This window comes from Bombus vosnesenskii, unplaced genomic scaffold (genome assembly GCF_011952255.1).
Source record: "Bombus vosnesenskii isolate JDL3184/JDL3185 unplaced genomic scaffold, Bvos_JDL3184-5_v1.1 scf7180000013579, whole genome shotgun sequence".
In the NCBI taxonomy this organism is placed as follows: domain Eukaryota; kingdom Metazoa; phylum Arthropoda; class Insecta; order Hymenoptera; family Apidae; genus Bombus; species Bombus vosnesenskii.
The window spans coordinates 368,885-383,216 of NW_022883131.1; the positions used below are offsets into that span (position 1 = coordinate 368,885).

Here is a 14,332-nt window from a genome sequence, read left to right on the forward strand (position 1 = left end):
TTAGTATGTAATAGAACGAATTGACGATCCACCACAAAAGTATCAGCCTCGATGTATATAGTGGATCGCTAATGGTCTATATAGAATCGTATTATTCTCAATAAACTTACTTTAAGCCACTTGTCGATGCATTTAGAATGGAATTCGTGCGAGCACGGTAGAACACGCAGTGACTGCAGAGCTTCAAAGTCGCACATGCAGACCACGCAGTTGGTTTGGTCTCCTTGGTGTGTTTCCGCGTTGAATTTATACGAGGGTAACTGCTCCACTTCAGCCCGAGTCAATCCTCGTGGCTTAGCCTCTCCTAGTCTCTCTGCCAAAGAGAGCAGTGCTTCGTAATTTTCGGTCGCTGAGTCCGGCGAGGATAGTTCCGCCTGACTGTACGGAGATAATGGTGGATTGCTGAGCATTGCACTGTAAATTGAAAAATTTTGTAAATTAAACGAACTCGTCATAAATGAGGTTGAATCATGACTATTCATAGTAGATTTTTTACAAATCTTATAATAATTCTTTTCTATTTGTTTAGTCCATATTTTTTATTAATAGCAATAGAATGTAGGTGTACATTCATATTTTTGCGATTGCAACTAAAAAAATGGAACCCGAGAGCATTATATCTTGGATGTATATATATAAAACTGAAGGTCATTTAGCATTAATGAAGTACAACGGGGATTTTTTTCACTCGTAGACATGAAGATGTCTATGTATTTCCTTGGGCAGCGCCGATTGGTATCAATAGTAACGACAAAGTGATACTTACAAGAAGTGTAACAGGAATCCTGAATAAGTAGCCGGTGCTATCGGAGGCGTACCTCTCCATCTACTCGACCTTGGTCGTCTGAGCGTGTGAACGTTGGACGGTGTGCGCCGAGTTCTGGTTTGAATCATTTCCAATTGACTGTTCCTCGTTTCTGATAAGAATATAGGAGTAGGAGTAGGAGTGGTAACTTGAGTTAGAGCTGGCGGTGAATACGAGTGTGGTAATGGTAATGGGGCACCGGCTGTAGCTCCCACTCTATGATGATGATGGGACTCTATTAACTCTAATTCAACTTCTCGCTGTAACAAAGAAAAAATGAAAAACGTTAGATAAATGTTTTCTCTTAGTAACGATAAAATATCCTGTATACTATAATAATTTGTCTTAACTGGTGAATCGTACCTGTTGGGAAAGTTGATGGTGCGCAGTGTAATGAGTAGTATGGACGGGTGGAGGAGGCGCGTGAGCGTGATGAAGAGCCGCTACAGGACCTCCGGTTGGTGTTGGGTATCCTCTGGATGCAGCGCCAACTATTGAACCGACCAGGCTGTGGCCTGGGTGGGTCGGATGAGCCGCTGAATAGTGACTATGATGGTGGGTAACCTGGGGAAATATAAATTTATCTATTATAATATTCTAAGTATCTCAAACTCTTTTAGGAATTTATTTAATTAATTAATTAATTAAAATTTAAATTAAATGTTTAGATTTATATATATAATATATATAATTACTCAAATTTTATATACATATAAATTTAGTATCTTAACTAGAAATACCATAAAAAGTAAAATTTTTTAAACGCAACAAAATTTACGTTATAAGATCATACAGAAGGAATGATGTCATATTTATAGAGGATTAGTTCCTGAATTTGTTCAAGATTATTGACTATTATAAAATTAGTTGCGATATTGATTTTATAAAACATTTACCTGACACGAATGTGCGAACGCGTGTGCTCCGGTCGGTGTGTATATGCCGTGCAGCTGGCATGGGATCCTGTAACCTGTCGCCTGAGGATGCCAGAGTGGTTCCCCGCTAACGGCAACCCCCAAACCGGAAACACCGACTTGCCCGACGTCCACGACCACAGGGCCGTTTGCTCCTTGCGCGGGATGGTGTCCCGTACCAGGTGGATGATGGGGATGCGTCTGATGCGCGTTATGCATATTATGATGCGAATTATGTATATTATGGTGCGAAATGTTGTGATGAGAATTGTGAATCCCATGGTGGGAGTTATGAATGGGCGGATGAGGGGTATGACCGGGCACGAAAGGGTAAGACAAGCCGAACGAGTCTGTGTATCGTTGATAACGATTTCTGATAGTTGGACTGCCGCGTGTCGACATATGATTTCGAGGTGATCGCCTCTGGGGCGCCGTTGAGAACTCCCATGGCGGCGGAGTAGTGTGCAATGACGGTGTAGGCGAGGGTGGCGTAGTTTCACGAACTTCTATTCCGGAAACAGCACCGTTGCGGGATATTCGACGGCGCTTCCTCGAAGGAGATTCACTCTAAAATTATACCGATATCGATCTTGCATTGAAAGTAAAAAATTGTGATGGAACGATCGAACAGAAATTTTGGTAAAGTGCACAGACGTATACCTTTCTACCATCGTCTTGACTAGGCTGTCTGTAATATGGCGGCGATGGCTGGATTTGTACAGGACTCAGAGGCAGTTGGTTTGTCGCTGAAATAAAGATACAAGAAATAACCTCTCATTCACTTTCAGCCATAGGGTCAAAGAAGCTATGTATATGTATACAATGGTCGTACACTAAATCAAAAATCTATAAACAGCACACTACCTAACAGTCAGAAGTAATAAGACACCTACCAGTTACATCTATTAGGAGATTCTAATAAATTTTATTTCATTTAATATTTCGTATCATGAGTAGAATACAGATTTATAATAAATAGATTACGGACGTTTATGCATTTGTAAGAAATTGAAAGGTGTAAAAATGCACAGAACATACATAACATAACAAAATAGTACCCCTTACGACATTTAGTTGTTGAAATTTCACACATACTTCTCCTTAGATTTTATTTCCTTAGTTGCATCATATGAATACGAATTTACATAAACATTCGCAGTTTAATAATAGGATAACTAAGAGATAAAAACATAGAAATTCGATCTGTACTAAATATCAACATGTGTGGCAATATTTACTGGTATTATTAATGTATACATGCATATATGTGTGTATACATTACTTTATATGTGCATACTATCATATATGCATGTATAGTATAGTATAGCATATATAATAATATATGTTTGTACAATGTATCTCGAAAGTCTAAAGATACCTTGAGAACTTCTACGATATTCCATATCGACGCCGCTAGCTCCAAGACCTGGACTCATGTTCAATAATGGACCACGCATTGCGTTCTCCTGCGAGTACATATATCTTTTAAAAAAGAAAACACACAGATACTGACTCGTAGATAGTATAGAAGGAGGGGTACTTACTTGCCCGCAAATGTTAATGTGCAACGGTGGAGAATTGGCCGGTGGGCCCACGGACTCCTGTGGAAAGTGAGCCGGTGGACCTCTTGATTGCGGACTGTGCTGCGGGGGCGGTTTGTACCCCACGCTAGACCCGCCTACGTTCCCGTGATACGAAACTTCCTTGCCGTTTGGCCCGGAAGACGTACCGACGCCAGGACAATCCCTAAATACATAGAGAATTGTTAGCGATCATATTAGAAAGGACGACGAGTGTCGACGTTACCATGAAATCGAGGTGTTTGGCATCACATTGCATAAGACACTGGTGCATAAGATTCTGCAGAACTTTTGGAAACAATATTTTTTGAAAAGTTTCAGAGACTATATCTGTGTAAAATTCTATATCAGATTCAAAATAAATAATAAATAACAATTAATTCGTAATAGATCGGAATTACAATTTATCAGATCTAGATCTTTTCTTAGATTTATTAGATTCAATTTGAAAATTGAAATAGAAAAATGTAAAGATCGTAGCAGAGTTAATGCGGATAATGAGGATTATTCAGAACTTATAGTAGTTAACAATTCCAGTAGTTCCACAGAAATTCTTATAGATCGTTTAGAATCATTGAATTACATTACATTGAATTACAAGTACTTTCACCGTAACGTCGATATACGCATAACTTGGAGTTCATTTTTCCTCCTTGAACACGATTTACGTCAACTCTTGATCATTCACGTGTATCGATCTATCGAACAATTAATACGAGTGCTACTGATCGGACGATTCCTTAATATATGACACAATTTGATGTAATAATAAACATGATTTTCTTCTATTGTAGAATATAGAATATTACTATGGTGACGACAACGCACCTGCTGTATCAATCTTAATACTAGAACTATCAGAGTCATCAAAATAACAAATTACAATTCTTTATAGAAATTTCATAAATTTTTCTCGTAGATTTGCGAAGAATTGGATTTGCATTTTTACAGATTTCAATGAGTTTTTATAAATTATAAGAAGCAATATTTGATTTTAAAATATATTCTTTATGTAACTGCCATTTTGATCTTTCGACATATACAAGGTTTATATTTTAGTCAACGGTATCTGTAATGCTAATACGTTTACAGATTTAAAATAAAACAGTGTTCGTTTGACTAGATACGAAACGAGAATAATATTATTGTTAGTAACGCGTAGCTGAATAAATTCCATATTATGGCGTGTTTACATGAATCGTGTACGATATCCATAAAATAGCGATATGGGACGAATCCATTGTAAAACGTAGTCTTACTTTTACGAAAGCTTTTAGACGAGATAGTAACAAACAAAAAAAAAAAACACGTGACAACCAAGTACACGCAATACGAAGAAATGAACTGTATATCGTCAATTTGCTGGAAAAGTAATATATTAAAATAATCGTGTCACTTTTCGAACAAGTTGACAATACTTATAATTATTTAAAAAATAGTTGACATTCGGTGGCATGCTAAACAAGATAACCAGTGAAGAGAAGATTTAAACATGATATGTAGAGTACAGAGAAAATAGAGACGAGGAGAATGAAGAAGAAAATAATAATTCAAACAAGAACAAGCATTCGTTATGGCACAGAAAAAGATCATAGTTACATATTCTGTTAACGAATGCTAAAGATTGTTATTGATCTGTATATACATAATACCTTCAAGGTCGCGTGCTGTATGGTGTCTCATGCAGCTATGAACAGTTTCATCACGAACTCGCGAAATATAAATTTTGCAGGAAAGATATCATATTGAACAAAAATAATTAGCCGCGCGATATATTCTTACGAGTGTATTTAATCGTGCCATATATTTAGTTGTGTGAACATGTGTCATGTTTACATATCGTCGATTTACTACAAGAATAACACATAAAAAGACTGTCAATTTCGAGATATTTATAAAATTAGCTGAGCAATTATTTAGCTCTTTATTAGAGTACGAGTATCATAATTACGTAAAGATCAATGTGCCAATTTGTAAAAGAAAGCAAATATTCTCATTATTGAGTATTATAATATGTAATTAATAATTTTCTATTTTAAACTTTAAAGTTTACTTCTACTATTTATTAGTGTCACTCTTTTAGCAAATCGGTATGTATTCATCCTTCTATATTACATACGTACAACATGTGTGTATGTACAGGAGCAGTATCACAAAATCATCTCAATGGAACAAGCTAACATCTGTATTTTTCGCATGCACACGTGTGTTTATGTGTCGCGTGGTTCATAGACTAGAAATACCGTGTTTCCAACTCGCGGAATGTTAATCACAGTAACAAACTCGAAAGACAAGTCCCGAAATTCGATGAGATCGAGAGGAAAAGAAAAACGAAAGTTTCAACGGACTGGCGGACACTAAACCGTGCATGTGAAAACGAAAAAGCACCACGATTGCATCTGTAGCGTCGCAACTCGAGGACAACGTTATGCGCGTTTATTATCGTCGATTAGAATGGTCGACTCTTCAATGTCGGTTACTCTGAAAATTAAATACACACTTACTAGGCGTAACGCGTAACTCGAACAGAAAACTTTCGCGACAATCACTCCCTTCCATATCGATCATTCATGTTGGTAAATGCGAAAACCTATCGACGAATGTTCGATTCTCGATCGATCGATAGCGTAACAAAGTGACCTTCTCAAGAATTACACCGATGTATACGTAATTCTCGACGTTACGAACAGTTATGTAACCATATAGGCAAATAAAAAAAGTCTAACGATAACAAATCGTAACACTTTCGATTACTTCGTAAAGTGTAGTTTCGTATACGAATGGGTTGCGCAGCATCATACGATGCTAACTCTGAAAAGACTCTATCGCATCTTCTCGAGAATTTTTAACTTGGCTGTAGAGTCGACTGTGGAGTCATCAACCCCGCGAAATTTTAAACTGTCTGTACAGAGTAAAGTATAAAATAACTTTAGAATATCGAACTTTTGTTTAGTTTTCTAACATTATGAAATGCCTTATATGTAGTAGATAGTCGCACGAACATAGTACAGAATAAAATAACAATTACGTGTACGAAAATCTAAAGAAAAATATCTTTCACAAAAACCTAAAGAAAAAGCAGAAGAATGTTTGCAAAATATGAAGTTTATGTAGAAACGTAACATGTAAAGAAAAAAAAGAATGATATTGCAAAATTTGTGATATAAGAGAATATGCACAGAAGGTGCACCAGGTTCGTTATTGCAATGATATACCCGTTATGGAAGCGTGGTGGTGGACATTGTCGATACGGGTATTCCTTGTTGCCGGTGTATTGCTGAGGTATCTGGGCGTGCTGAGGGTGCTGATTATGAGGGTGCCATCCACCGCGGGCGTGAGGGGGCGCTGGGGGTCGAGAGTGGGGCCCTGCCGGGGTGCCAGCAGTTACTACGGCCCTATAACGTCCCTGCATGCCCAAGCCGCGATGCTGATGACTCCCAGGGCCGTTCATTCCCTCCCCCTTTGCTCTGTCTCGTTTCGATCCTATTATTCTACCCTTTCGTTCTCTTTCTTCCTTTTCCGTCACTCTTACTTTTCCTTTTTTCTTTTTCTTTTCGTTTTCTCTCTTTCACAACGAGAGCCACACGGTATCGCTCCACCTCTTTTTTTTCTCCCTGCTGGTTTCGTTTTCGTGGTTGAAACGGGAGGACACGACACGGCAAGGCGGAGGAGGTTAACCTCGCCTCGTGATTTTGCCCGACCTCGTACACGTTTCTGGCCCCCTTCAGTTCGAAACGTGCACGCCGCACGTTAACTCCTCCGACTCCGGCTATCGAGAGAGAACCTGGCGAGATATTCGAACGTTACACGGCGAGAAGAGGCTAGATGATCGAGAGGCGATTTCCACCTCGCGCGCCGTTCTTTCGAAATGTCGAGAGAACATCCGAGCTCGCCGCCATGTTCGAGTGTTGCTCGAAACGCCAGAGACGACGCCGCTGATCTCAGGAGCCCCGTACTTTTGTCGCGTCGCGTACTTGTTTTTGAAGAGAAATGCAATTGCGAATTTTTTCTATCTCCTTAATGTTGTAAGCATAACGTAAATATAAATGAGATGTAAGATTATGCAAGAAAGAAAAAAAATATGTCATTTTCGATAGGTAGTGTGAAGACGAACAAGCGGCGACGTGATCTAAATATGTATGATATCGCGGAATGATTTTTGGTCACGTACAAAGTAGTAACAGCCGATAATAAGAACAGAGAATGTGTCTTAGAAACAAACATACCATGCAGTAATACACTGTGATAATTGTATATAAGAATAAAGAAAATGTATAGATATATAATATATATATATACTAGAGGAATTATTAATTGTTTTACTGAAGCTACATCTGGCGAATCTCGCGGAGTTCGCGACTGAAATAGTTCAATTATAATTAACGATAGAAACACGGCGATTTCTATTTCGAAACATCATCTTTGTTAAACTACGTGCTCGTATTTGTTGGCAAAGTTTGAGTGAACATTCGCATGCTTTTTCCGGGCAACTAGAGCTCTGAGTGGCGACGAGTTCGGATACGTTTCCGGTTGAGAAAAAAATCTCCCCGCCACCTACTGGTCCAGAATCGAATTTCAGGGGTTCAATGATTCAAGGAAGATAATATTAATTACGTTCCAATGAATTCAAGCAATTCGATATAACACAGCAGTACAGGTTTAAAAGACGCTTTCAAACTTTAATTATTTCAGTTAAGGTTCTGAACTGTTAACTTTCGATTCTGGTCCAGATTGCGTCATTTAATATCTATGTAACAAAGCTAAAAATAATTTTATGTCTTTCTTATGCTTAGTTTAATCTTTGTTACTGTTTTGTGTGTTCAATTTCTTTCTTTACAAAAACCACGATCTCGTTGATCTTAATTTCTCTCTTATTTTTTTAAACTTTCATTTTACTCGTTTACTTGTTTAATTTTTTTCTTTTTTTTTTTGTGAAAGAATAATACTGCCACTGATGTTTGTTTCTCTCGCTCGCCGTTAGCAAACGTTCACGCTCTCGTCATCGTGCTCGCGTATCCCGTCATGAAAAGGAGCGAATCGCGGTTTGCGTTTGCAACGTATGCAAATCACGCTTAATAATTCCGTAGGAATATTTATGAAATCACCGTTCGTCGATTTTATTGCTCGTTTATGCACATGTTGACGTCGTCGTCGAAATCCAAGAAAAGAGATAAGAGGGAAAAGAGGGGCAGAGAAAGAAAAAAAGAATTGCGGGATTCGATGCGAAGATGAAAATTGATAATCATTGAAATTTAAATTATCATTTGTTAACCTCTGTTTGGTCTAGCGATGCACGAGCGACGTTATACTACTAGCTTGATTTTATACAGGGTGTTTCAAAATCTTGGTTCCTTTTTTCACTTGCCATAAGATTATTTTAAGATTATTCCGTATTTTTATTAATTTTGCTACTTCGCGAGAAAAAAAGATCGTCGAGTATAATCATTAATTAACTAAACGATAAATGTACTTTGTTCTCAGTAAAACTAGACTCAAATTTTAGTGCATTAATGTCTTCTTTACAAAATCATGCCAAATTAGAAAATATGTCTTTGTTACTAGTAACTAATAAAAAAATAATTTTATACATAAACGAAAAGTGGACAAAATTCAGTTTTGGAGGGGTTAATATATCAATGTAGCGTTAAATTTTGAAACATCCTGTAGATTCGGAGTTCGTTAAAGTTACGACAGGTCCAGATGCGTTAAACGTTGACGATCAACGACCAAGTCATTGCCTCCTTCGAGACCACGACGTCCTCTTCTCTCGTTCTCCTGTCGTTCATCAATTCAATCAGCCTGAGCATACGTTCTGAAGGAAAAAATGTGTTCGTCGAAATCGCTCCTCTTCGATGGGCCGTCGACACGCGAGCCACGTTCTGACGTTCAAGCGTGAAAAGCTACAGGAGCATACGAAACAGACGGTGACAAATTCATCAAGCATACAAAGCTACCTACATACTACAATAATTAAGAATCATTAATTAGCTATTTTTTAGTTGTCCATGAAGCAGTGGAAATTTTAAAAAAGGAGATTAAATTCATTTGATAAGTAAATACTGGAAGCAGAATAGCGTAAAAAAAGAAGGAGAAGCATTTCATGCAAAGAGCACAGAGGATGCACAATAGTTAACAGACGTGGATTTCTGGTGATAGATACATGATTCTATGATAGCAGTGGTACCGATCAATCCATTAAGGAACAAACTGTAAAATAATTTTTAAAAGTTACGCAATATTATTGGGAAATGTATGAATAACTATATATTATACATAGCTTTATCTGCATAACAAAATATTGACATAATTGTGGCTCTTCGGATTTAAAATCTAAAGTAACAATATACCGTTTCAACGACATACGAACAATATATTAGAATTTAAAGTGAAAATAGTTTATTCTTAGATTGGCAATTTTTATCCATTTATGAGAAATTTGAAGATGGAAGAATGCACATAATATGGAAAAATATACAAAATATATCAAGTATTGCGTGAAATTGTAGCATGTTCATTCCCGTTCAAAAGATTCAAGCATGCTACACGATTTAAAAAAAAAAAAAAAAGAGAACAACGAGTTCTTTTAAATAAGTACAACATTAACCACTAATGGCTTTTATCTTATAATATTTTCGACGTGTTAATCGTTGCATATATCGTTACAAGAATCATCGAAGTTCGCAAAATTCGAAAAAAATGCGTTTCTTTTCGTCGAAAGAAGATATTTCATGGGATCGAGAGGCAATTTGGGTGGCAGCGTCCTATGACGCTGTCTAGAGGTACCATTTTCTGGTTCCTTTGTGTACCCACGGCACATCGTCGTCATTTTTTTCTTTCGATTTCTCGTCTCCTCGTGAAGAAACCCAGAGAGGAATGAGAGACCCAGGGTCCTGACCACGAAGTCCGAAGAAACGATTAAATGAACCGGAATATCCAGGCCCCGTTGCTTTGGGCCAACCTCTCTCTTTGCTTTTGTGCAGGCCATGGCCCAGCACAGCCCAAGCAAAATAAAAATATATGCGTATCCTGGACGACTGGAAATAAGCCTCCGATTGTAGCAAATTTTCGACCTGGGCAAGGATACCATTCCTTCTTCTGGAGTTCTACGTTCTATAAAAAGATTCTCGCCGATGGTAGATGAGATTTTTATGCAAGTCCAACATAACATAGGAATACCCTTTTTTACTGAAAATTCTCATCGTAGTCAAATACACGGGTTTTTGCTTCTTGTCTTTCGAAATAAAGTTTCGATACCGTGGTTTTCTGTATCGAAAATTCTCATTTATAGGATTTAAGATCCTCATTGAAGTCGAGATATAGGAGATTTGTTGGAACGATGTTAAGTATGAAATTAAGTATTATCAAGACACTGGGACTGAAGAGGATAGTTTTGTCGGACGTGCATCACAGTGGACATGGAGTCTCTTCGCTTTCCTGGGCCTGATGGCACATGTTCTCCTTGCGTTAGCGCTCATGGAACTTCTGTTATGCGAGTGGACGGGAAATGTCGCGATAGCTAACGATTACTTGGTTATACGATGGTGGAATTGATGTTCTTGGCATGGAATTTATGTCAACACTGGCTGGTTAGGTGATGGTAAAGTTTACGCTATACAATATGGCGGTTGAAGTGCATGTAATTCTCGCTCGCGCGTTTTCAATGTTTTTATATTGAGAGAAGAAAATTTAATAGAACGGTTCATTTTATACGGAGTATATAATTGGATAGATAGTGTTTAAAGAAATTTTTATCATGTCGTCGAAGAAAGACCATATTTCTTAAGAGTTCAAACGAATATCTCAAAGATGGTAATTTCTTTCTTTTTTTTAATAATTTAAAGTTGAAGTATATTATTTGCAAATTTTGCGAAACGTAATTCTGTTTAGACTAATGTTTGTCGAACTTAATATATTTTAAAAATATTTCTGAAATAAAAATTTATGTTACACGTGAAGTAATTTTTTAAATGTAAATTCCGAAAGATCTATAAATAAATTTCCTTGTATTTTTTCGACAGGATAGTAGAAAGGACCTTGCAATGGGGTATTTAAAGATATACTACAACTCAAAATAAATATTTAACCGAGGAAGGTAGACGATGCATTAAACTGTAAATAAAAATGAATAATGGAATTATCTGTTGGTCGGGCAGAATTTTTAGCAACAACCGTCGATCTTGGTATCGAGAGAGTAGATGGGTTGCACAAGGGCGCCAGGTGAACGTGCCATATGTCACGCGGGGAGATAAGAGTATCTAATACAAGATAGCGAACAAATACGTTTAATTTTTGTCTGATCTTTTAATTCTTATTAACAACCGAAATTCATGAAATAGTTAATCCAAGAGGAAAACAAAGTAACTCTCCGCTTTAATAACAGCAAATTCAAAATTTTCCTTATGGAGTAACGAAGAATCTTTCAGAAGATAAAGTAATAAAAAAGGAAAATTTTGCAATTTATATATCCATTACTAAACCAATATTTAATAACTACAGTTATAAGATCATAAGATAATTGTATATTATTTTACAAGAAAAAAAAGCATCTATTCCATAAATGATTACTCCACGAAATAATTAAAAAAACATTTTCATATTTTGAATCATCCTGTATCGACCATTCGTTCCAAAATTAAAATATTTATTTCATATTTTACATAAAATTACACAAAAATGTCGTTTTATCGCTATTAAGTAATTATTTATTATTTATTGCGGCAGATATCTTTCTTTTTATCTACTACACTGGCATTTATTCCTTCCTTTAAAGGGATAACGGTGCACGTGCACCGGTGAGCAGTTACTGTAAATGTACCATATGCTGGATATTTACTATGTCTTGGGTGTTGTATATCATTAACAGAGGTAAGGCAATGGGCGAAGTAACGTAACAGGTGCTATTAAACGCTACTTAACGTCTAATACGTCTCTTTGACGCAATAATAAGAACGTCTCGGTGGCTTTGTACCTGGCGATGGCAGAGGTCCATTTTCGTCAGACGAGGAGGGACGGCGCTTATGGTTCGAACAAAGGATGTAACCTTCGACGTTCCAGTACTCGGATGTTGATTCAATTTCAACAAATTTTTTATAGAGATCCTAATTCGGCCTTGCTTCGAAGAGTAATTCCCCTTCGTATATCACAGATTGTAACTTAAAAATCTGCCGATATTTGATTTATTAAATTCGTTAAACTCTTTAAAATTGCCATACGAATTTTTTAAATTACAGTTTACGTTTTTAAACATTCCGATCTTTGATATATGCATGAAATTGCAGTTGAACTGCGGTTGGTTCCCTTAAAATTGGCAATCACAGTTCAAAATTTCCAACGTTAGTGTCTGGTCGCTGAAACCTCGTACACGTACGTTAGTGCTGGTGGATCTGATCGAGAGAGGCCAGAGCTCCTGGTGATGTGGCGATGTGCGCGTCTGCGAGAAACCCGTTTACCTTTAAACTCCTCTCTCGTAGTAGCGACTCTATCGAGACGCGGCCGACGCAAAAACCGTCTGAGACGAGGACGAAGGAATCGCGGCGAGAAACGCGTACACCGTTCCGGACGGCGCGGCGACGTGATCAAAAGCTGGCGTGAACGGGGTCACGATACCCGGACCATCACGATTCCATGGAATTCTAATGGATTTTACCTTTTAATCGACGGTCCGAAGATTTAAGTATTCTTAAAAATTTAGGTTTGTAGGATACACGTAAACGTCGTTTCATATTTTCCTAACACGAATTTTAGATTTTAATATTTTTCTTTTTTTATGAAAGGTATAAAAGACGAGATAAAGAAATTTAGGTACTTTGGAAAATTTTATTTCTGCGTTTAATTATCGAATCGGAGGCGTAGACAGTTTTTTAAATTTACTTTTCAAGTTTAGAATACGCACAAATTCTAGGTGATATTTTTTCTACGACAAATTTTAACATTTGATCATCGAATTACAGAAGTTTAGGTATTTTCACGCAACATCTACGAACGTGGGTGTATATATGTACACTGTATGTAGGATACAGTAATTTTCTAATAATTTCTAAACTTCGTCGCGTTTCCTATAAGCGTTGTAATACCTATAAACGTAGGTGTATGTACATCGAAGTCGTCTAGTTTACTGTCAAAACACCTGTTCTTTTCGCGACACGTGTAACAGCATAAAGTGAATCTTCGTCCATTTCGAAAACGGTTGGAAGTTTGAAGGTTACCTCGATATCATATCAAGCGTTAAAAGTGTTATGGCCGATAACTTACAAGCACATTTTTCTTATATTTGGAAATAGGAGACTGTTGTCGTAAGGATTTTCATTTTCCATTTCTTTGAATCGTCCATTTCGAAGCTTCCATGTGTCTTTTCTAATTTTGTATCCAATGACGCTATGTTAGGGATTCTTCAGAGGCCTGTCTATTCGAGAACCTAAACTCGCAATTTTCTAGGAATTATTCTCCGTTTCAAAATTCTCAACTCGGCGGCACTTTGCCACACACAACCAAAATATCCAATAAATGAAAAAAGATTCAAGAAGAAGTAAAAGAAGAAGAAGAATAAAAAGACATCAAAGACCGAAAACTCAAGCCAAACCACCTGTACTAAAAACCGCAAGACTGCAAGAGATTCATTCTCCATTTCATAACTCTCAACTCGATGCATTTTTTTAGCAACCTGGTCGAACCACGATGAGCGGCTGATGCCGGAGCGAGCAAGCCAACCAGTTCCGGGCGAGCAAAGTTGCAACGTAGGAACCAAAGCCTCCCACGATTATATTCTCGACCGAAAACTCCGAGGCTGATGATCAAGGCGGATTGAAGACGTTGGCCAGTGTCGACGAGGGTATGTATAAAGGCTGGAATTTATGCCGCTCGAGAAGACGGCAGCTGCGTTTTCGATTTTTCCACCAGCTGTTGGCACGGTGTCTCACGGGCAGGGCCGTAGACCTTCGTTCGTCCACTCGAATAGCCCTTAAAAAGCCGAAACGTACAAAAGGTGGTCCCTAGGGCGGTGGCAGTACAGGTCGAGACCTTGTTCCCTCTTTTTA

General features: G+C 37.6%; 1 protein-coding gene across 7 annotated transcripts in view; it reads right to left on the reverse strand.

Moving 5' to 3' along the window:
• LOC117238617 (RING finger protein 44) overlaps positions 1 to 14,332 on the reverse strand; it is a 40,039-nt gene that overhangs the window by 5,700 nt on the left and 20,007 nt on the right. For 2 of the 7 annotated variants that reach the window (XM_033503648.1, XM_033503649.1), the window contains exons 2-10: positions 9,027 to 9,199; positions 6,515 to 7,083; positions 3,264 to 3,465; positions 3,098 to 3,185; positions 2,380 to 2,465; positions 1,702 to 2,286; positions 1,169 to 1,369; positions 767 to 1,065; positions 111 to 414 (exon numbers count right to left, since the gene is read on the reverse strand). In XM_033503648.1, coding sequence (XP_033359539.1) covers positions 111 to 414; positions 767 to 1,065; positions 1,169 to 1,369; positions 1,702 to 2,286; positions 2,380 to 2,465; positions 3,098 to 3,185; positions 3,264 to 3,465; positions 6,515 to 6,750 — 2,001 coding nt within the window. In that variant the 5' untranslated portion in view covers positions 6,751 to 7,083; positions 9,027 to 9,199. Of the gene's footprint in view, positions 1 to 110; positions 415 to 766; positions 1,066 to 1,168; positions 1,370 to 1,701; positions 2,287 to 2,379; positions 2,466 to 3,097; positions 3,186 to 3,263; positions 3,466 to 5,422; positions 5,444 to 6,514; positions 7,084 to 9,026; positions 9,200 to 14,332 lie in introns of those variants that run through there. The other 5 variants (XM_033503647.1, XM_033503650.1, XM_033503652.1 and 2 more) reach the window with 3 other exon arrangements.